Source organism: Neomonachus schauinslandi, chromosome 2 (genome assembly GCF_002201575.2).
Source record: "Neomonachus schauinslandi chromosome 2, ASM220157v2, whole genome shotgun sequence".
Lineage (NCBI taxonomy): Eukaryota > Metazoa > Chordata > Mammalia > Carnivora > Phocidae > Neomonachus > Neomonachus schauinslandi.
Window position 1 is genome coordinate 94,431,100 of NC_058404.1, and position 24,070 is coordinate 94,455,169.

The 24,070-nt window shown below is 38.3% G+C and overlaps 1 protein-coding gene across 1 annotated transcript; it reads right to left on the reverse strand.

The window, feature by feature from the left end:
- Positions 1 to 15,002: 15,002 nt before the first annotated feature.
- Positions 15,003 to 15,751, reverse strand: LOC110573053 (divergent paired-related homeobox-like). Its single transcript, XM_021681496.1, has 2 exons — positions 15,499 to 15,751; positions 15,003 to 15,247 (listed from the first exon to the last, which is right to left on the reverse strand). Exons 1-2 carry the CDS (start codon positions 15,749 to 15,751, stop codon positions 15,003 to 15,005), a joined length of 498 nt encoding a protein of 165 aa, XP_021537171.1.
- Positions 15,752 to 24,070: the final 8,319 nt, after the last annotated feature.

Consider the following 24,070-nt stretch of genomic DNA (forward strand, 5'->3'; position numbering starts at 1 on the left):
CCTTCGGCTCAGGTCATGATCCCAGGGTCCTGGATTGAGTCCCGCATCGGGCTCCCTGCTAGGTGGGGAGCCTGCTTCTCCCTCTGCCTCTGCCTCTCTCTCTCTCTCTCTCTGACTCTCATGAATAAATAAATAAAACATTTAAAAAAAAAAAGGAAAAACAAAACAAAACTGAATTATCAACTTTTGTTAGTGTTAACCTATACACCATTGGATCATAGTGTTGTAAATTTATGTATATTCATATTTATAAGGATTTATTTATATTGACCCATTAAAAATAACTGATTATTCATAGAATTTTATTTCTAGGTCATAGATAAATTATATATATATTTTTAATTTTCTTCCTCATGTTTTGTGTTTTCCAAGTTTTCAAGCATGTGTATAAAGTGAATGCTGGTGTGTGTGTGTGTGTGCGTGTGTACATAGATATAATCAGAAAAAAAGTTTTTTATAACACTTTAGGTGTTCAGCATACAGGTTAAGTATTTATTATTTTAGTTTGTCTACTGTACTTTTGAATTTGAAGCTCTGAGTAGATTGCATTATTTGACTTGCTTTTTGATACTCCATGCATCTAGAAGTGTTTTGAAATCGTAAATCTTTTGCTTTTTTAAATTAAGAGGGTAGTAGCTACTGAAGTTTTATCTACTGATAAAGGCTACATCCTCTCTTTGAAGCCTGCACTAGCCCACTTCTTATCAAATGCAGTTTTGCTTTCTGTTTTTTTGTTTGTTTGTTTTTTTATCATACATATGTGAAATTATTCTTTTCAGCAGTCTACTACAGACTCCTGTTGAGAAAGAAATGTATTATCTCAGCTGGACACGACTCCACTAAAATATTGAAAATGAATGAATGGCAGAAACACTAAGTATGAAATTTAGAGTGTAAACAAATACTCCCTAGGCAACAGTGACTTCAAAACTAATGTCACCTGCTGGCAGGTGTAATCTATAGGTTTTACTGCATGTTACTAATATTTATGGCCCCTTCTCCATTTCTTGAAATAAAAGAATTCTATCTTTTATTTTAAATATAGAGCTTAATTTTTAAAATCTAAGATCTAGATTTTATGTAAGGGGGACATAATACATGAACTAAATCTAATGTTCTTATTCCAAGGGATGGAAAAAGTCAAAGAACAAACTTTTTATCTTTTTAGCAGTGGGCCTGAGGGACATGGAATTCCAGAAGTATGCAAGGTATTTCAGAGTGGATATTTTTAGCCCTCCTAAATTTCCCAGGACCTATGTAGACATTTGCCTCAGTAGAATCAGAGATCCATATCATTTCCCCTTCCATTGTATCTCTTACCAGGTTGAACTTTATAGTCTATTTTTACATGTTTGATCTCTCATTAAGCTGTGAGTTATTTCAGGGAAAATGCCGTATCATACTGTTTTTGTCATTAGTATGTCATTAGTATGACACTGCTTAAATGAATGAACAAATACTAGCATAATCTACAAGTTGCAAGAAACTATGAAAATGGACAACCACACACAGAAACAAAAAACAAAATATAAAAACTCCAATCAAACCGTACAGAACAAGCAAAGGAAACAATTGTCAGATTTTAAAAGACACTCTCATAAAATGAAGTGGAGTTTTGTCTTTCATAACTTTTCTGTTTTATGTTATCATATAGGTGCTTTCAATTCACATGTTGTTACCACAACCGAAGTAGGATCTAGTAGAACACACACACACACACACACGAAGAAATGTTTTGTCCTCTATCAGTCAAAATTGTGCTGCAACTAAGAAATTGTGCTGCAGAAATTTCAATAAATGAGAGTGTTATTCATTCATGCAGGCAGTTCTGGGCTAGTTGAGAGTCTCTTTCAAGTCATCGAGAAAGCAGGATGATTTTGCCTTTCTGTTCCACCATGAGTTGTGTTTACCATCCTCAAGATTGCTGCATGGTTCAAAAATCACTGCTGGAACCTCAGCCTTCACTGTTGTTACAGATGGGGACAAAGAAAATAGCAGAGGGACTTTACTTAAAATGTATCAGTCACACATGTCTTCAAGGAGGATTGTAAATGCAGCTTTTCAGCATAGCATCTTGCCAGTTTCCTAGCACCAAAAAAAAAAAAGGACAGAAGGGAGAGTAGGCAGACAGCCAGAATTTCTCACCACATCACAATTCCAAAGAAAAGCTCAATTATCTGGAATAGGCCCTTGACTCAGAATAAGATATACAAACTCAAAAACACTGTGTGGCACTGAATTCTACTAGTTGGGGATACAGATCTTCAGATCAAAGGACAATCCATCTTTTCCTAAGGACTGCGTCTGGTTAGGTCACACGCCCAAGTCAACTCTGCTGAAAGTCAGATAAGGCAGACTTCCTGCCTTTATCAGTAGTAGGCCAATCTCTGACATTCAGCCACATTATTGGCCAAGAATGTAATTTTGCATATGAGATATTATTTTAAATTTAATTATTTTACACTTGCCCAGAGGGCTGGCTTCATGGATGTATATAACTCATGCAGTCTCACACGATACTAAGCTCAAAAGCACCCTGCTCTCATTCTCCAGTGTTGTCGCCTTGTGTTTTCATTTTGCATTAGGAATCACAAATTATGTAGCTAGTCCCGTTCCCACATAACATAGCAGAAGAGTCCAGAAAATAATCAGAAACAGTACTATTGAATGCTTAATACCGGAGGAATGAAAAATAATTGTCCACTACTGGCTATAGATTAAATATATTTATGTCGCCATAGGTAACATTTACTAGACATTGTAAATAGCACACAACTTAGAAATCACATAAATTGTGACCCTGGAGCTAATTAAATTCAGCATCTAATAGAGTGCAATTTATTGACAGCTCACTAAAATGAATTAAGAGAAGCAGTAACTGCAGTGTGTTAAAAGTAATAAAGTGTTGATTTTTTTCCTAAGCTTTTGGAAGATTATTATAAAATTGCTCTAGGCCACTCAGTTAATGTGCTACACCCAATTACTATTCTTAAATCAGTGAGGACATGTCTATTTATTGAAAAGTAACTTACTTGTTATTGTTTCTAGTTTTTATTCATACTTAAGAAATTGGACACTTATTAAATATTGAAATTGAGCAAGGCACATTATAGATGTCAGGTTAATGACATGCAAAGACCAATTTGCATTGTATTATCTCTGTTTTCAGGCACTTTTCATTTCTAACATAATTTTAGCACAGGGAGCATGAATTTATGCAACCTTCTTCCATGATTTAATTTTTAAAAGCTGAAATTTTTCACAAAGAGAAGAATATTACAGGCAAACATAGAAGCTTATTCACTTTACAGGGACAAAAGTCCTTTTGAAAACTTCCTCATGGGCAAGGAAGATTATATTCAAGTCCTAACTATTCAAGAAAACAAACAAAAAAACCATTTATAGCTGTTATCCATAATCAATTCATATCATCAAGCTGCATATCATACAAAAGGCAAGACCCCTGCCTCTTTTCTCTTACTATCTAAGAAATTCAAGGCAACAAAAGGAATAAAATGTATAGATGATAGCACAAGGAGCAATGCAATTATTTTAAGGAAGCATACGAAACTACAATTTAAATGTCAAGATAGAGAAACCAAGGTAAATATTTAAATTGGATAAATTAGCCATTGCTTATACCTATAAAAGAATTGGGTTTAGGGGCGCCTGGGTGGCTCAGTCGGTTAAGCGTCTGCCTTTGGCTCAGGTCATGATCCCAGGTCCTGGAATCGAGCCCCACATCGGGCTCCCTGCTCAGCGGGAAGCCTGCTTCTCCCTCTCCCTCTGCCTGCCACTTCCCCTGCTTGTGCTCTCTCTCTCTGTCAAATAAATAAATAAAATATTAAAAAAAAAAAAGAATTGGGTTTAAGTGTTTTGTTTTACATTAGCGTTTCAGGTTTTGTTTGTTTGTTTTATTTTGTTAATTTTTAAACCAGGGAGCTCCCTTAAAATAATTCAATGCATGAGATTAACAATGTAAACTTTGTGGCAATATTTCACTTAGGTATGGAGAGATTCTCCGGACTACTGTCGGCCAGTAAAGGGAAATACAAAATGTGCTTTACCAAAGCCATAAACCCATTGTTTACAGTTTGAATGCAATAGTGCAGTCCAGCTCAAAATGCCTTTTAAAAAAGCATAAAGAAAAGTTCAGTCTTTGCTCCAATTCTTTGGCTAATTGACATAATCCCCCACTTTGTTTTATTAGTGAAGATGAATCCTTTAAAAGTTGATGATCTGGCAAAAGAATGTTATACTCATCTTGTACTAAATGGACACAGGCTAATGTAAAACTAAATGAATTCTGAAAAATGGAGCAGCAGGAGTTACAAAAGCAGAAAACTAAAATGATTAAAAACAATCCATCAGTCCTAAAGAAATTCTTCTGTCCACAAAATTCTTAAGGAACCCATTCCTTCGGAAGGGTTTATTTTTGCATTACGTCAAAATGCCATGTTTCCTACGTATATAAATGTCATTTCATACAAGACAGTATTTTAAGTAGGGACTGCATAACTTTTTCACAGCCCCACATTAAAGCACTGGCAAGTGTCCTTTTTAAAATACTCAGGCAAAGGGAGCCTACCTATGAATGCCTCCTCGCTCCTGACTCAGGATCCTGAAGGTTCTGTAATCACTGGAGATGAAGAAGTGTCCCCCTCAATTATTTGCTGCACTGAGACAGAAAGATAGATTAAGATATTTAAATGTTCAGATCTTTACATTTTATAAAATTCTTACCAAAAACTTAAATATAGTAGTGTATAAATTTTAACAAAACAAGTAATTCAACTAAGCTAGGATTGATGCTTTCTCTGCTTTGTGCGAAAGGATGCTAGAGAGGCCAGGGGGTCAAGTGCAGGTATGATTACTCAAGACAAGATGAAAGCTATTGTCTTTATCTTAGTATCGGTGGTAAGGTATTGAAGTATACCCATAAGGAGATACTCAGTACATGCGAACTAACCCTTCTCCCTGTGTACCCATTGCTTGAACTAGTCGTCTATGGCCAACCCACGTACAACCCCAAACATAACTTCTATGTAACTCTAACTAAAAATATATGACCAGCTGTATAACAAATGTCATCTTAGGAAGATTATGATGCCCCCTCTTGAACATATTAACAAATGTAAAAGCTATGTGCAATCTAGAAAAATAAATTAAATATATAAGTTTCAAAATACAAACTAAAACAAAAGCCCTTAGTGCTTTTACTTGAGAATGTTAAAAATGTGTTGTTGTTTTTTCTGTTCTAAAGCATGATTATCTTATTTAAGATAGTATTTTGGGGGGGGCACCTGGGTGGCTCAGTTGGTTGAGCATCCAACTCTTGGTTTCGGCTCAGGTCATGATCTCAGGGTCATGAGATAAAGTGCCCAGCACAGAGTCTACCTGAGATTCTCCCTGAGACTCTCCCTTTCCCTCACTCTCTGCCCCTCCCCCACGTTCATGCTCATGGCCTGCATGCAGTCTCTGTCTCTCTCTCAAATAAATAAATAAAATCTTTTTTAAAAAACAAAATAGTGTTTTTTGTAGGAAAACGCAACATTTTTCGGTCTCTGACCTAATGAAAACAAGATAGAATTATGTTACCTGTAAGAAATCATCAAACAAAGTCTACAGCCCATGTGATTAAAAAAATAAGGATTCAGAACAATAGAAACAGTGGCCCCCTCCTCATTACCTTCTCCTCTACTGGTACATTTTAACTACATATGTCAATAACTGCGGTTGACAAAATCTCCCAATATTGCGTTTAGGAAACCTTTGTGCACCTTATTTTCCCCAAATGAACCAACAGCTTTAGTGGAAGGAGCCCTTAGAGGCAAACTAGGCCTTCCTTTTGCATGGAGCAGAAGTTCGTTCTACTGACTCTGCAAAATATCTCAAGTGACAGAAAGCTCCTTTCACGCTTGGGCACTTTGTGGAACCTAAATCTTCCCTCTTTTAACAACCACCCATTACACCTAATTTGGCTGAGTGTAGCAACATAGAATTCGTTTTAATTCCCTTTCAAAGTGAATTACCACCGCATATTTGCACATATTTACTGTTTTCAATTTTCTTCGGTTGCACCTATCCACACATCCAGGTCGTTCAGCTCCCCCTACAAGGCCCTGTGCGGCTGGACCCGCCCTCTGAATGCCTCTGATTCCACCTTCTCTTTCACAACCTCTTCTCTAGCCAGACCCGTCTTCTTTTTGTTCCTTTAACCCAGTATCCTTGCTTCTGCCTAGGGCTTTATGCTTGCTATTGCCGGGTTCCGGACCTCCAGATTCACATGGCTAACGCCTTCGGATCTTTCAAATCTAAGTTCAAATGTTATCTCCTTTTGTTCATAGCAGCATTTGAAACTGTTTTGTTTACTTAGTGATAAATTATTGCTTCCATCCTCCCCCATCCTAGAATGGAAGCTCCATGTTTACGGAGCCCTTGACTATACTACTGACTGCTGAATCCTATAATAAGTAGATCAGTTCCTGGCACATAACATCTATATAATAAAAGTTTATTTATCGGGCGCCTGGGTGGCTCAGTTGGTTAGGCGACTGCCTTCGGTTCAGGTCATGATCCTGGAGTCCCGGGATCAAGCCCAGCATCAGGCTCCCTGCTCGGTGGGGAGTCTGCTTCTCCCTCTGACCCTCCCCCCTCTCATGTGCTCTCTCTCATTCTCTCTCTCTGAAATAAATAAATAAAATCTTTAAAAAAAAAGAAGTTTATTTATGAGTGAATATATTCTATATTCCATAAAACAGCTAGAATGTTCTTATATGAGTACAAACCCAAAAGCAATTACACCACTCTTGTGCTTGCAGCTATGGAAGCCCTTCCCATCTGGGATCGATGCAGATAGTTGCACAGGCTGTGTGCTACACACTCTGTAGGTGGTTATTTAGGTAGACTACAGTGTGAACACAACTCACTGGAGTGGTGCACTGCCAAGGCCTGTCCCATTGTTCCTAGGAGTAAGTGCAAGCTCCAACGCCTTGCTTATAAAGCCCTCATTATCTGGGGGTGCCTGGGTGGCTCAGTCGTGAAGCGTCTGCCTTCGGCTCAGGTCATGATCCCAGAGTCCTGGGATCGAGCCCCGCATCGGGCTCCCTGCTCTGCGGGAAGCCTGCTTTTCCCTCTCCCCCTCCCCCTGCTTGTGTTCCCTCTCTCGCTGTGTCTCTCTCTGTCAAATAAATAAAATCTTTAAAAAAAAAAAAACCCTCATTATCTGGCCCCACTACTCTTTCTGATTTATCTTTCCTCCTCTTCTCCCTTGAAATTACTCATCAAACTTCCTGACTTACTTTCAGTTCCCCATGGCACCATGCTTTCTCTTATCTGCTAAGCCTTCTACAGAAAACAATGTACACAACTTTCTTCCACACTCTGGTCCTTCCACACACCATCTATTCTCATCCTAAACTTGATTAAGCTCCTTTTTATATCTTCTCTTCATTTTCTCTGTTCTCCCTCCCGTATCATTAATCACCTATTGTGATTTTCACTTGTCTGTTTTCTCATTTCTTCTAGGAGGTGTGATAAGGGAAATCTGTGTCCTAATATGGCCGACCGAGCCAGCAAAGGAGTCCCAGCCCCTGCCCCGGGGCTCTTCTGGGTTTTTCTCTCTGCTCTGCTTCCTGCGCATGCCAAAATTACCAAGTAGGTGGGGCGCCTGGGTGGGTCAGTCTGTTGAGCGGCTGCCTTCGGCTCGGGTCGTGATCCCAGAGTCCTGGGATCCAGCCCCACATCGGGCTCCCTGCTCAGTGGAGAGCCTGCTTCTCCCTCTCCCTCTGCCTGCCTCTCTGCCTACTTGTGCTTTCTCTCTCTCTCTGTCAAATAAATAAATAAAATCTTAAAAAAAAAAAAAATTACCAAGTAGGCAGAAGTGTATAAATTACCCCCTTTTGTTTGTGCTCGGGCTCAGACCTTTGGAGATCATTCTTTGAGCTCACGTGTGTTAAATAAACCTCCTATCCTCCAAGATCTCCGAGTGCTGCTTGGTTCTTCTGTCCCACTATCCAGTCCAGGTTCTGTAACAGGTGGGGCCATGTTTGTCCTATTTACCATTATATCTCCAGTATCTCTGGCAGAGAGCTAGATGAATTTTTCACACGAACAAACAAATAGTCATAACATGTTTTCTATCTCTTTTTGCATTCTCTATTTTATCATTGTCCAATTTTGAAATGTAGAACTCACATTTGATTTGTATTTGTGATCAAATTTCACCTTGGGCTAATCAATACAGAAAACAGTGAGTGTTCTTATATTACTATAGTTTATTAGTACAATTCAGTATGTTCCTATTTTTCTATTGAAAAAAGTCCAAAATATTATTCTACTAAATCTGTGTTGACCGAATTCGAATTTAACAAGATCATCTCATCTCTACTTGATTTGATCAGTATCTTCTATTTCCTTTTTACAAATATTTTTAGCAAATATATTTATTTTCCTTAGAAAGAAGTTTTCCACTAAAAAGTCTGCATAGAAATGATAGGTAAAATATATTTAGGTCCATCTCCTCATTCTCAGCAGCCATAACTTGAACACCTTTTTGATCTTGTTTTATACCTAGTAAATTCCGTGTGGCATTTAAGTCAAGTTAATTTCTGTGACTTTAATAGGACATTGTTACCAGATTTTGGAATGTCCCATATTGTGACACTGATTGCTTCATAAACAACCCAAGCCTGTGGGAGCAATCATAGGGGTACCCTGGCACTCACCTTGACCTCCCATCCCATTTTCTGAACACTAAAAGCAAATACATCTGATTTCTTGCCATCCACTTTTTAAAGAAAAGCCACATCCTCCCTAGAATTTAACGTTCCTATGAAAGGAATTTTTCTCATGGTCGGATCCTTTAATTTTCAGCAGCAGTGTCATTATCACAGAAACACCGGTACCAGCCCTAGAGTATACATTCAAAGTGATATTACTTGAGTTGACCTATTATTCAAGCAAATGGCTCTTTCCAGATTTTTAAAGTTAGGTGGATTCATGCTGCTACTGTAATCTGATTATAAGCTAAGACAAAATTTTAATTTATTTTAAATGGCAACAAATTCAAAATGCAAATCAATGTCACTATGATAGGATCAAATGCCTTTCAAACACAGAGCAGAGAAGGTAAGAATGATTTTCTTTATTATCTTTTAGGTATAAAATTAAGAACTAGATATTAAATCACAGAGACGAGCTGATCTTCTTAAGAAGCTCAATGAATATGAAAGCAAAATGAATGACATGAGAGGTATTAGACTTCAACGAACCTGAGCAGAGTGGGGCAGGCTGAGTGTGTGAGATAAATAGCCCGGAGAAGGAAGATGGAAAAGGGGACAGTGACTGGGAGCTGCAGGAAAGATACCACTCAGATTGGCAGCAGAAGTAGACAGCTCAAGTGTGATAAAGAGCTTTCAAAGGTAAAAACTCCCATCAAGCTTCAGATGGCAGATGTTACTGTATATGAGTCCAGAGTGGAATCACAGCATAAGATAGAAGAGGATGCCAGATAGAAACAAATAATGAAAGACCATAGAAAAGTCAAGAAAAGACTTTGTTAGTTAACACTTTATTTGAAAACAACTGCGTTAACAAGGTGATGATGAATATTCTAGGACAAACATAAAGGGCATTATTGAAATGGTAGATATCAGTCAGGAGAATTGGAAATGAGCTTTCTTTAATTAGGAACAAGAGTGGAATAACAAATGTGGAAGCGACATTTGGAGATACTAAAGATGAGACAATATGTTTTCATATGTTACTATTTGCTGATGGACCTGACGATTCATCGCATCGCTGCAGAGGAACTTAGAGTGAATAATAGTTGACCATCTGGTTGCAAACTTTGACAGTCTTTGAAGATAATAGTTCATAGGGAGCAAGGAGTAAAGAAAATAGAGTTTTACCAACTGCATCAAAGTTATATGGAAGTAAAGGGGTTGCCTACTAATGAAGATAATTACCTCTTCTTGGTAAGAGATGAAGGGACAAAGCTACAGCTGGATAATAAAAAATTCTTCTAGAGCAGAACAGCATAAAATTATATTCAATTCAGGTCCCATGCATTATTAACTCCCTCAAAATTAAAGCATTTCTTTTAGTCTCTGGTGAGGCAGAGGCATGTAATGGAAAGACCACAGGCTTTGAAGTCAGATAAACATGGATTCAAAATCCAGCTCCATCATCTACGAGTGTGTGATTCAGAACAATTCTTCTAACCAATCCTCACTTTTGAAAATGAAGACATAGCTACCTATCTCACAGAGTTTTGAATGGTTGGAAAAAGAGGAGTATATTAGATGACCACCACCGTGACTTGCATTCATTATTCCTTGAACAAATATCTTTTGAGTGCTACCACATATGAAGCACTGTGCTAGTGTCAGATTATACAAAGGTTTTAATTTATTTTAAATGGCAACAAATTCAAAATGCAAATCAATGTCACTATGATAGGATCAAATGCCTTTCAAACACAGAGCAGAGAAGGTAAGAATGATTTTCTTTGAGTATTATCTTTTAGGTATAAAATTAAGAACTAGATATTAAATCACAGAGACGAGCTGATCTTCTTAAGAAGCTCAATGAATATGAGAGCAAAATGAATGACATGAGGGAGTGACCACCAACTAGTACGGAAATGCACGTCACAACCATACAGACCTCATTGGCTTAATCAAGTCACATGGCCATATCTGATTTCAAAGGAGCAGAGAAGTGCTGTTCTACGATGTTTCTGGATTGAGGAGAACCAAACTATTGTTAAATAACCATACCGACTGCATATATTTACTATCATTATGTATTCAAATACATAATGTGTATTGACTGAAGACAGATTAACACCTCATAGGGGGAGGAGATACATTACATTACAGAAATAATGTAAAAATATGTAAAAATAATTATCATGGTAAGTGCTGCAACAGAAACAGTGTAGATAACATGACTATTTGATGTGCTCAGAGAGGTCATGGAGGAGGCATCTGAAAAGTGACACTCGAGCTGATATTAGGAGGCAGCACCGGAATTCACTGGATGAAGAAAAGTAAAAACAGAGCAACAAAGGTAAGTATCACACGCGATGACACTGGAGAGATAGGATAAGATAGTGTAGAATGGAAAGGTCTTAAAGTATGTGCATAAGGACATAAATGAAAGCAACCACTTTCCCCTTTGTATGCATTGCTTCTATGATCTTCTTTGTCCAATCAACATGAAAACACTAACCAAAACTTCTCTGTGTTCCTTAAAATGTCCTTATCTATGTAATAAGGTAGTCTTAAAAGCACTGTGAGTTATCTCTCAAGCAAATTAACATATATAATCACACCCTTGTACAACCTGCAATGGGATAGAAATGGGATAGGAACAGGCATGACCTCTGGGCAATGGGCAGGACCTAGACCACTGACGTTTAGATTCCAGAAGCAAGCACAGCACAGGCCCCCGGACTAACTCTTTCTCTGAAGAGGGTGATTCCCTCCCATGTTCACACTCCCCCCAGACATACTCCCCCAGATTAAATCCACTCTGACACTTGCTTTTGGCTTCTCACATGAAGGAAAGGGCAGAGATTCTCTTAAACCTCTGGATAAGTTAATTGCCCTAACTTATATATGTCAGAAGAATCTAGGTTATGTTAAACTAACAAAAACCCATAATGTTTTAAGACAACACACATTTGTTCCTTGCTCATTTTTCATGACTTTCATAGGTCAGCTGGGGAATCTGCTCCATATTATCTTCATTTTGGGGGGTAGGCTGAGGGAGTGACCACCAACTAGTAAGGAAATGCACGTCACAACCATACAGACCTCATTGGCTTAATCAAGTCACATGGCCATACCTGATTTCAAAGGAGCAGAGAAGTGCTGTTCTACGATGTTTCTGGATTGAGGAGAACCAAACTATTGTTAAATAACCATACCTACTGCATATATTTACTATCATTATGTATTCAAAGAACTAAAAATGACTTTTTCATACCCACTTTCAGGGTTTCCTCTTATCCTGTATTGTGATTTCTTTACCATTTCTTTACTAACTCCAGGGAATTTATTAAACAACTTCCAGCTAATGGGGCATCTGGGTGGCTCAGCCAGTTAAGCATCTGCCTTCGGCTCAGGTCATGATCCCAGAGTCTCAGGATCAAGGTCCATATCGGGCTCCCTGCTCAGTGGGGAGTCTCCTTCCCCTTCTCCCTCTTTGCCCCTCTCCCCAGCCCCCACTCGTTCTCTCTCTCTTTCAAATAAATAAATAAAATATTTTAAAAATATATTAAAAATAATTAAATAAATAAATAATAATTTCCAGCTACTGATGTTTATTTTCAATGACTCTCCTACAACATACATAGCATGTTCGCCTTCTCTTGCCTTAATAAGTCTCTCCAAGCTAATGCTCCCTGGAACGGATAAACTGCAATCAAATCAACTTACTAGTCAAAGTAACATGTTACATTGATATAGAGAAATATTTAAAAGTTACTTTGACAAATAATTTTTCATTTAATATCACAGCCAACTTGGAGGTCAATAGTGTACTCATTTGATAGGGAAAAAAGCTGAAATTCAGATAACAATGACGACTAGGCAGGATGAAGTGCTAATAAGAGATAATGTCCAGATTTGAAGCTATGTCTAATAACAGGAAAGACACCCTTCCCATTGTACTACATATTCTCAAATCTGACACCTACTTTTCATTATTAAAATCTGTGTATATATAAACTGTTATTCTACAGATCACACAACAGAAAGCAAACAAAAGCTTAGAGGCTGATAAGTTGGTATGCACACTCCAGAGACTCTACTTCAAATTCATTAACTAAATGTAGGCAGTCAGAGTCCCAGTGCATTAACCTCATCAGACATTGCAGATAATAACTGACCCCACCCAAATCACAGGATACGGGAAGTATTGACATAAAATAATGGAGTCACATCTTCTAAGTAGTAAAAGGATTAAAATACAGTCAGAGATAAAAGAAGTAAAATACCCTTTCAAAATGTAAATTACTTCTTCCATAGCAACAGTGATAATGTACTAATTCTAAGAGTCAAATAAATTATTCAAGGCCACTGCCATTTAGTTTGTTTCTTGACTCCATAGGGAAAAAGTAATTATGTCTAGCCTAGCCAAGCCTATGATAACAGATGGCTATAAGGGAACAAAAGTGAAGGTAATATCTTCAGAAATCTACCATGATGTTTCATATTTTAGTGAAAAATGTCTTTGGAAGGACCTTAGAATCAATCAGTCCAAGATTCTCATTTTACATCTACAGAAGTTCAGACCCAGAGAGGTTAAATACTTTCCTTGAGGTCACATAGTTTGTGGCAGTACTTAACTTAAAGACAGAAGGCATATTCCAACCATGAAAAGGCTGGGAAGAAAACTACCAATTACTTAGCATGTTCTTTGGTGTTTTATTCACATTGTCTCACCTCATGCTCAAATGAGGACAATGAAAAAGGTATCATTTTCTCTTCTATTATAAGTATATCAGGAAGCCAAAGATAAAATAACTAGCCTGCATTCACATAGGAAAAGGCAGACCTGAGGCCGTCTTTTTTTTTTTTTTTGTCCCCAAAGATGGGTGCTTTCTCCCACACCGAAAGCCCTGTGAGCATATGCACTCCCCTGCTAGTGTGGGTGTTCAAGTCTGGATGACGTTTTGCCAATGGTGCTATTTTAAGGGATTACTGCTTGTTTTAAAAGATTTTTGACTAAAATCTCTTCTAATACTATCATTCTGGGATGTTTGATTGATGTGTCTGTAACTTCTTGAAGGGCTGTCTTATTTGAGGGGTTGGTTAGATAATTGAAATAATTCAGGGGTCATTAAGATGATTGACATTGTCTTCCTGGATTATTGTCCCAGGCCTTTAGAATGCATCTAAATGTAAGGGCCTCCCATAGAGAAGTTTCCTGAAGACTGAAGGAGGGATTGTCTTACAGATTTGCAATGGATTCTCTTAGTGAGAAAAGAGTTGCCATTGTGCTTCTGGAAAGTGGATAATCAGGTCTCCCCGAAAGAACAGGGCCTCTTCCACGTGGCCACACGCACCATAACACACCATATCAATATGATTGGGGCTAGAAATAATACACAGTGCGAGAAAATGATACAACAGTCAACTAAATGACTGAACTACTCCTTTCTTAAGACTGCCCCTTGCCTCACTGCCGTCTTCTAAATACATGTTGGCTTTGTCTTTTCTGTTTTAAGGGATGTGCTGTCTGGTCTAGATCTACATTAACCCCAACAACTGGGGGCACAGGTAAACGGACAGAACCACCCAGGCAGTCCTGGTGACTGACAGCAAAGAACAGCAGCTTGCCCAACACAGGCTTGATTACATTTCTGATACAGTCCCTAGACCTCACTGCATTTTTGGAGAGTTTTTTTTCAACATGCCAGAGACTACAAGCTACCACCCATACCCACAACCTAAATACCACCTCCACCAGGAGAATATCCAACTAAAGGATTAGAGGAATTCAGCCTGGGCATGCCTATTTTTCCCCATTATACATATATTTTTATTGAGATATAATTAAAAATTTTTCTTCTCTAGCTTTACTGAGATACAGTTGTCACACAGCATTGTGCAAGTGTAAGGTGTACAATGAGTTGATTTGATATATTTATATATCAAAAAATGATTACCGCCATGGCATTAGCAAAAACCTCCAGCCTGTCACATGATTGTTTGTTTTTGTGATATAATGTTACAGTCTGTATCTTTGGATGAATTTATACATCCAGGTTACTGCCATCCTAATTACAATGTGAAACATCCCCATCCCAATAAGTTTGTTTAGCTCCTCTTTCTGCTGAATTCCACCACACGGGCACTTTTGTGTCTTTTTTCTTTCACAGAGCATGTTTTTGAAATGCATCCATGTTGTGTAGATCTTGTGTCTGTCTCTTGTATGGGAATTATTGCAAATCATTACAATATGTGACCTTTTGTGTCTAGCTTCTCTCATTAAGTTCTTTCTGGAGATGAAAAACCAAAAGAACTAGCAGTGAAGCTCATGGAAAGAATTTGAGATTCCATAATAGGACAAAGGGAGTAGATGTTAGGATCTTGGTAGCAGCCAAAATGGACTATTTTGTGGCCAACAGAATGGTCTGGGAGAGCCTTAAAATTGGGGCATATGCTGAGTTGGAAGGAAGGTATTGGATGATCTGTATAAACCAGGGAAGCAGGGTAGGCACCATCAGGGAATCCTGAAGGTCCATCCACATTTCTCTTGGAAGAGCTGGTCTTGACTTCCACCCCAGCTAATTGCTGTTGTTTGGCTTTTTTTTTTTTTTTAAGATTTTATTTATTTATTTGAGAGAGACAGAGATAGCGACAGAGAGAACAAGTGAGGAGGAGAGGGAGAAGCAGGCTCCCCGCTGAGCAGGGAGCCTGATGTGGGGCTCGATGCCAGGACCCCAGGATCATGACCTGAGCCAAAGGCAGATGCTTAACCGACTGAGCCACCCAGATGCCCCATGTTGTTGTTTGGCTTTCTTGAGCTTTGTTCTATGGTTCTTGAACCAAACCTGCAGTACTGTGGGATGTATCTCCAGTTTTGAGGCCATTTCTTTCTGAAGGCTGGGAGCAGGGTGTGGGTTCTTGCTGAACAAGAATTCCAAATCTGCCAATTGTTTCTCAGTGAACATTGTTCGTGTCCTTTGTGAATGCTTCTGGTGCTTTCTTTTAGGAAGGTCTCCTGCACCTGACATCCTGAGATCTAGATGTGTTCACATGTTCTGGTCCTGTGTCAAGCCTGGGCATGCCTTCTGAATGAAAACCTTATTTACAGCATTCCAGATCTCATTCAGGCACATTCTGAGAATAAATAATGGCTACAAAGCATATGCAGCTATCCAAAGGCTGTTTGCAAGAGCAGCCTTAATGCTAGGGTTGCCTACAGAGATCAGTCTTTCACTGTCAAGAAGAGACAAGACCCAATCTATAGTCAACATAAATATTTCACTCTCTTCTCCCCCCCCCCCCCCCATTTGCCATCCCTTGGTACTGATGCCCAATCAGAGCCCAGTTCAGATCTCTCAACTGCATTCTTGGATGGAAAAACAGAAGTTCAATCCGTGTCCGGCACTTTGTCACTGCTTGCAGTGAACTAGGAAGAAAAAGACTAGGGAAGGGTGGTAAGTCAGGCAGTATAACCAGAGACCTATTATCATAAGCAAGAAGCACCTGGACCCTCCCAAGGTCCAAATCAAGTTTCCACTGTACTCATCTAAGCCTCGCAATCCATGTAAATATGTGAAACAGTGAAAAAGATTTTAAAACTCTTAATGTAATTTTTTTATAAATTAGATACTTGATGGGCTCAAGAAGCAGTAATCTTACATTTGCACAATACTTTATAATATGCAAAGATTTTTCATTCCTTCCTTGAATCCTTTCAGATAGGAAAAGCAGGTGTTATTTTATTGCAAAAATAAGAAATGAAAGACCATAGAGATTATGGGAAATGTTTCAGGTCACAGAGGAAGTAAATTTTGAAGCAGTCAATAAATGCCTTTTTCTATTTCCTCTCACCCCCCCCTTCCCCTGTCAAGGTATATTTCATCTACAAAGTAGTCATGAGCTGTGGTTTTCCTTTTGTTTCTTTTGACTTTTTTTGGAGATACTTATATTGATCTGCAAGTTTAATAAGAAGCTCTGTAATTATTTTCTCCCCTTGTACTTGTCCAAAAGGAAAAGTAGTTTATATTTCTGTTTAATTCTGTGGGTGGTCTCATTCTTGAAAAATCAAATGCAGTGTGTTTGAAGTCCTGACACTTTTTTAAAAGCTGGGGATGTTTTTGTTGTTGTATTTGGAAAGCTGACTCTGACATTTTAGTTATAGAAAAAAAAATGTTGATAAATCTGTTATGTTTGTCATCTTACCAAAACCAAGAAAGGTAGGAAATGGAACAGCTGGTAGATATTCCAAATTGAGACTGTCAGACAGAATGAGTATGAAGAGAAATCTGTTGATGTCGAGGCTTTTGATCTGACCCCCGCAGGCAGGGGTGGCTCTGGCAGAGAATCACTCCCGAATACCACTTTCAGGTAAAAGCTCTAGTAAGTGCCCACATCCAAAACGCTTGGAGGATTGAAAGGACTTTTCTCCAAAAGAAGTTTCTTTTCCATCTGAAATGCCTACTCTGAATTAGTGATTAAAATCTCTATGGTATGGAATTAAATTCAATGGAAGAGAGAGCACATCTTTAGTATGTTCTCTACTCAAAGTTAGCAGTTGCAGAAACAGGAACCAAAACGATGGATCAAAAGCGGTCACTTCATGGTATTTATATGTTGCATTTTAAACTAGATTTCACATAGCTTTGACAAATATAACTTGAAAAAAAGACTACTCTTGGGTTAAAAAAAGAAAGCCAAATAGTGACTGGTTGGGGAGTTGATGGGAATTATGGGAAAACAATAAAATTTTCACTTAATATTTATCCCCACAGAGCAGATACATGAAAAAATATCTTATCAAATATGGTGAGTTCAATTTCCTGTTATTTTTTTCTCCAAATCAGTTAACTATTCTGCTCAAATGATATATGTTTTCTTCCAAGAGTATTCAATTTTTAATTTTCATACTTAAATGCATTTTTAAAATTTGCTCAAGTGTCCTAAAGGAGACCATTAACTTGATAAATTGATTTATGGTCTCTTCATATTTTGTAGGTTTTTGTTCTGTTTTTTCATATGGAGGCACATGAACACTAAGAAGCTATTTACCAAGTTAGGTTTCTCAATGTATTTTAGGATATCATTTCCTCCTTAGATAAATATGCTGAATTGCTTAGCACTGCTTCAGAAAGCACACAAAGCAATTTGAAAAATATGCAAATATTGTGTTGGGCTTTTTTTTAACATTGAAGGGAAAAATAAAATGTGTCCTACTTGAGCATATTGCCCTTTTTACTTTTGAAGAAAAAAATCCCAGATCCATATAAATAACAGTATCATTGAAAACTTCCAAAGAAAAAAAAAAAGTTATTTCCAGTCAATCTTCAATGGAAACCACTGGAGAATTTTCCAATAAAACAGTCATAGCAATCAGAATAGCTAACAGATTTTTTTTTTTTTTTGGTTGTAGTAAAAATATTTAAATGACTATAGGCAGTTCTAAACAATAATTCCCTCAGATATCTCTCGTCCTCCCGTTGATTCTTACTTCCAAAGAAGTAGGTAGATCAAATATAACTGCCTAAGGAAGTATGTAACTAAAATAAGTACTTTTTATATTTTGAACTCAGGTTTTTACTTTTGAGTACATGTTTCTTAACTTCTGCTAGTTTATATTAACCTTATGGTTAAAATTCCCCCAGCCCCTATCTCCAATAAGATGGTACACACATACATATTTTCAGATCTTTATCTTCTCAACCCTTATAAAGAGATATAATACCTTGAGTCCACAACTAAAAGGGTGGGGGGAAGGGAGGATGTACTTTCTTCTCCAGAAGAGACATTAAACAAGAGCTCACCAAAGAATGTTTTGAAACCCAATTCCTTCTTTCAAAAATTATAAAAATAATGAACCTGGTCCTCTTCAACAAAGTCTTGCAATTTTGAACATTTGTAAAGAATTAAGACCTAGGAAAGACTGATCTCTAATATCGACATATAAACCTTGATTTTGTCACGCGTTTTCTACCTGCATGGTGTCACAGCGAAAATTGTAACAGAAAAAGGTAAACAGGCCAAGAAGACTTTATTCAAGGCTATTGAAATAAACTAGAGAAGCCAGAAATAAGTCTGAACTCCAGCCCACAAAGGGTTTTTAAAGGCTGGAGTGAGAGGGAGAGCATAGGCCATCTGTGTTTGCTAACTGGCTTTAGCCAAAGGAAAAAGAAACTTCTCATATTTTGGACAGAAGACAGTGTTACCAGCTTGGAGCAAGACACCCACAAAAGTTAGGCTCCCACCCTCCAACAGAGACAGGCAGATGAGAATGCTATCTCATTGATGACATTTTAAAGAAATGTTTCCCAGATCCTTGAGAAAGATATTCCTGGGATATAAAACTGGCAAGAAGCTTTTTAAAAAACATATCTTGAAGGGGCAGAGAAAACATTTACAATTAGGCTTCTAAAGTAAATATTCTAAGAAAAGTGAGTTTAGGACCTTAAAGTCAAAAAGAAGCCTATCTAAAGTTCAGTCAAATTGAGGGACAATTAAGATCCTCTTGATCAATAATTATAGATATATATACCTAGATAAAGATGGCACAAAGTGGCTTATAAATTCAACCTTCTTTACTTAGGCACAAATTTTACCTTGCTATTATCCAAGAGAGAAGAAATATAGTTTACAACACATCTTTCCTGGGGACCATCCCTAGCAGGAATAAGAACAAGGAGTTCTTAAGAATTACAAACAGCAACAGCTTCTAAAAATTTATATTAAGTATCATTTAAAAAATATATTTCGGGCGCCTGGGTGGCTCAGTCGTTAAGCGTCTGCCTTCGGCTCAGGTCATGATCCCAGGGTCCTGGGATCGAGTCCCACATCGGGTTCCCTCCTCGGCCCTGCTCTCCCTCTCCCACTCCCACTGCTAGTGTTCCTGCTCTCACTATCTCTGTCTCTGTCAAATAAATAAATAAAATCTTTAAAAAAAAAATAAAATAAATAAATAAATAAAATAAAATAAAAAATATATTTCAAAACACCATTCTAAAACCCGGCACCATGATTATTGTCACAGACTGTAGAATTAAACTTCCTGGGTTCAAATATCAACTCAACTATTTAGTAATTAAATGATCTTCAGCAATTACTGTGCCTCAAATTTCTTTTCTTTTTAATTTATTTTATTTATACATTTTTTTTGAAAGAGAGATAGAGAGAATGGTGGGGGAGGGGGAGAGGGAGAGAGAGAATCTTAAGTAAGCTCCATGACCAGCACAAAGCCCAACGCAGGGATCAATCCCACGACCCTGAGATCATGACCTGAGCTGAAATCAGGAGTGGGACGCATAACTGTCTGAGCCACCCAGGTGCTCCTCTGTGCCTCACATTTCTAAGTTAACTGAATAATAATAATAATTCATCACTGGATAACCAGTAGGGTTGAGTTTATAAATGTAAAGTACACAGAACAGTGCTTCGTATATAATAAGTATGAGAATGACCTTTCTTTAATCTAGTCAAAGAAGATTTGCTACTAGTATTGCATAGCAGAGCCCTTCTCATCTTTTGCACTGCAGAATTCTGAATCAGCTTTTTTCAGGATGGTGATCAATATCTTCAATCCTTTTTTTCTTACTCTCACTAGGTGTCATTGAATTTATTCATACATCTGTAGGATAGATCATCTTATAAATTCATAAATATCCCTGAACTGAGTTCAGCATACTGGACAATAAAGCCATAACTACTGGAATAATAAAAACAAATCTCATGTTGTTGACATGAAATCTAGAATAATAGCAATGGGTGGGTTTTGGAAGTGCATGATACCAACAATTCATCATAGACTTACCCTCACGAAACATCCCAAGAGTCTGGAATAGATTCCTGCCAAAGAAACTCATGATACCTCCTGCTTCTCCTGAATTATTTCCTAAGCTTCTGGCATGAATGAAAAAATAATATAGAGGAGGAAACACTACAACTTTTAGAGTTGGAATCCTAGTTCTTTTAATTGCTACCTATGTGATCTGAGCAAGTTAATTAACTTTTTTGAATATTAGTTTGATCATATCTGTTTATAATTTTTTAAGAATTTAAAAATAGTAATATATTTTAAAACATTTAGCTAATGGTGCTAAATACTTCCTCTTCTGGTGCCGTTTTCCCCTCCCCTTGCATCTTTATGAAACTCGCTAAAACAAGCTCATTCATTCATTCAACATGTGGTGTGTTATGCCCTCCCAATGTAAATCCTAGGAGTACAAGGGGAATATGGGAGACAATGGATACCCTTTACAGAAATTGTGTAGCCAAGTGGGGATGCATATAAGTGAATAGTGAATTAAAACTAAATGTGATAAATACCACAAGAAGGAAATGCAGTGTTCTGTGGAGGAACCTAACACCTCATCTATAGTTGGATGGTCAGGAAAGGCTTATAAGAGACAGTGAAATCACCATAACTGAAGTAGTGTTTTTAATGAGAGTAAATACTATTGCTGAAGCATGAGCTTGGGGAGGAAAGTGGTGAGGATTAAGGCTAAAAAAGTAGGTATTGCCCAAAGAAGGAAGAGATATTTAAGTTATGTAAAAGAGTTTGGATATTATCTCATTGGTAATGGGAACTGAGTCAATGATTTTCAGCTGAGGAGTCACATGATCATATTTATATTTTAGGAAGATAATTGCAGCTATAATACAGAAGATGAAACAAAAGGGAAGAGATAAGTTAGAATCATTGGTAGTAATTGAGGCTGGACTTTCAGGTAGTCTGAACTAGGGTGCTGGAAGTAAATGTGTAGAGAAGTAGATGAACTCAAGACATATGCAAGAGATGCAATCAAGATGAACAAAGGTTGAAAATCAAGGACAACATCTAGGTTTCTAGTTTGAGCAACCGAGTAGAATCATTCTCTAAGATGGGGAACAATGCAGGAAAAAAATGGAGTTGAGGAGGGCAAGGACAAAAAGCCCATCTTTTGACATATTAAATTTTAGGTGTATGTGGGGCAATGAGGTGATAATGATAAGAATTCAAATATATAATTCCAGAACTCAATGCCAGAATATAGATAAATCTCAAAATTGAGGGGTAGATGAAAGTATCTAAGATCAGACTACAGAGTAACAGAAGATATGGACACAAGACAAAATGCTAAGGAGCTCCAATATCTCAGTTAAGTAAAAAAACAAAACAAAAAACCCATAGAGGTGGCTGGGAAAGAGAGGGAAAAGAGGTAGGAGAAATGCTCTGCACATGTGTTATCAGAGAGGTAAGGAAACAGCATACCAACCAGACCTAAGTAAACAAACTTTTAGGTAAATCAATTTTTTAATTGATCAGGCATTAAATAATGTAATATAATATGTTTTATTCCTGACAACTTTCCTTGATGACTGCTAAGCTTCTTACCTGACAGAAGTCAAAAGACAGTTTTTGAAAGATAAAGACCCAAAGTAATAAAATGGAAAACAAAAATAAAAGACAAACAATAAATAAGACAAAAACAATAACCAAACCACAATTACTAAACTCTGATTCCTTAGTTGTTTGTGATGAGTAGCCAGTTTTTATCCTAACTCACCCCTGGAGAAATTATTAGTTCTTTAGTTTTTATTTACATAATGTTGTTAGAATTTGATCTAATTCTGGAGGAAACTTCATAGGCATAGGTATATTTCTAATGTGTGCCAATGTGAAGCCATAAGCTGGTAAGATTAATTCACCAAGCCCAATGAAGATAAATTTCTAATCTGTTAAACATGAAAATAAAATTACTATAAAAACAGTAAATTTTTTGAGGGAACAAATTCTGTCAGAGCTTGTATGCTTATTTCAATTAGAAAATCCATGGAGATAAAATAGTGATGCACAGACAGAACAATTTTCTCCAAATCCACCACTTTTCCCTAAAGCTTTTAAAGTCCTTTCAGTCATTTAAAATAGGCCCAATATATTTAGGGTGAGAAGTAGGGGGGGCAGGTAATATGTACACAGGAAGCTTTCTGTGACATAAGGGTGATAAATTTTATAAATAAGACCTTTTGGTACCTTAATAAATAAGGATAGTCTGATGGAACCTATGAGAGATAGAAAAAGGAGGCAGACTGTTATAAAGAAAAGAGTACAGATTTTAGAGCCAAGCAGACCTTGTTTTGAATCTGTTTTGCCACTTGTCAGCTACATGACATTGGCAAGTTTTTTAACCTCTCTAAGCTTCAGTTATTGCACTCACTTAAAAAAATAGAGAGATATCCTCCGGCAACATTCTAGAAATTAAAGATAATATAAACATATAGATTAAAGATAATGTAAATATTTAAAGATAATGAAAATGCTAATGTAAAGCAACTAGCATGATGATTTGCACTCAATAAATAAGAGTTATTGGGGGGCGGAGCAAGATGGCGGAGGAGTAGGAGACCTGGATTTCGTCTCCTCTCAGGAATTCAGCTGGATAGGGATCAAACCATTCTGAACACCTACAAACCCAACAGGAGATCGAAGAAAGGAATAGCAACAACTCTCTCATCAGAAAAGCGACTACTTTCTGGAAGGTAGGATGTGCAGAAAAGTGAATCCAAGGTGATATTCGAGAGGCTAGACGGCGGCGGTGGGGCCTCCGTCGGCCGCTTCTGGTAAGTGATAGAACCACGGAACACAAAATCGGAACTTTTAAAAGTCTGCTCCGCTGAGGGACGTCACTCTGGTGGCTAAGCGGGGGGTGGAACCCTCCGGGACAGTGTGGTCTCAGGACCCACGGGTCACAGAAAGACTGGGGGTGCCTGAGGGTGGCAGAGCTCCGAGGTAACGGAGCAGGGAAGCCGGCTGCAGAAGCAGAGCCCAGGAGCAGGCTCTCAGCTCCGGGTTGCCATAAACCGTGATCCACGGCACAGTCGGGCCACTACTCCTCCAGCAGGGACCCAACAAGCAGCAGATCCCGGGAGACTCACCTTCCTCCCCCGGGAGGAGCCGCGCGGGAGTGCGCCGCAGGGATCTGCTGGGTTTGGAGACTCCACCCGGGGTCAGGTGCCAGAGATAGAAACGCGCGGTCACAGGCCGGGTGAGCACGGAGTGCGGCCGGAGACTGGGGAGACGGGAGTGACTGACGGCTTTTCTCTGGGGGCTCACTGAGAAGCTGGGCCCCGAGTTCTCGGCTCCTCCGGGGCAGAGATTGGGAGGCCGCCATTTTCACTCTCCGCCTCCAAAGCTGTACGGAAAGCTCGCAGGGAACAAAAGCTCCAGAGAGCAAACCCGAGCAGATTACTTAGCCGGGAGGGGGCAAGGGTGGGGCAATTCCACCTCCGGCAGAGACATTTGGAAACCACGGCAACAGGCCCCTCCCCAGAAGATCAGCGAGAACAGCCAGCCAAGACCGAGTTTACCGATCAATGAGAAG

What these genes read in the sequence shown, in the direction of transcription:
- LOC110573053 (XM_021681496.1), bottom strand. Translation starts at nt 15,751, where the DNA reads ATGTCAGGTGCAGGAGACCTTCCTAAAAGAAAGCACCAGAAGCATTCA. An exon ending in TGGGGCATCTGGGTGGCTCA is followed by an intron (nt 15,248 to 15,498) that starts GTCGGTTAAGCA and finishes ATGGACCTTCAG; the next exon opens with GATTCCCTGATGGTGCCTAC.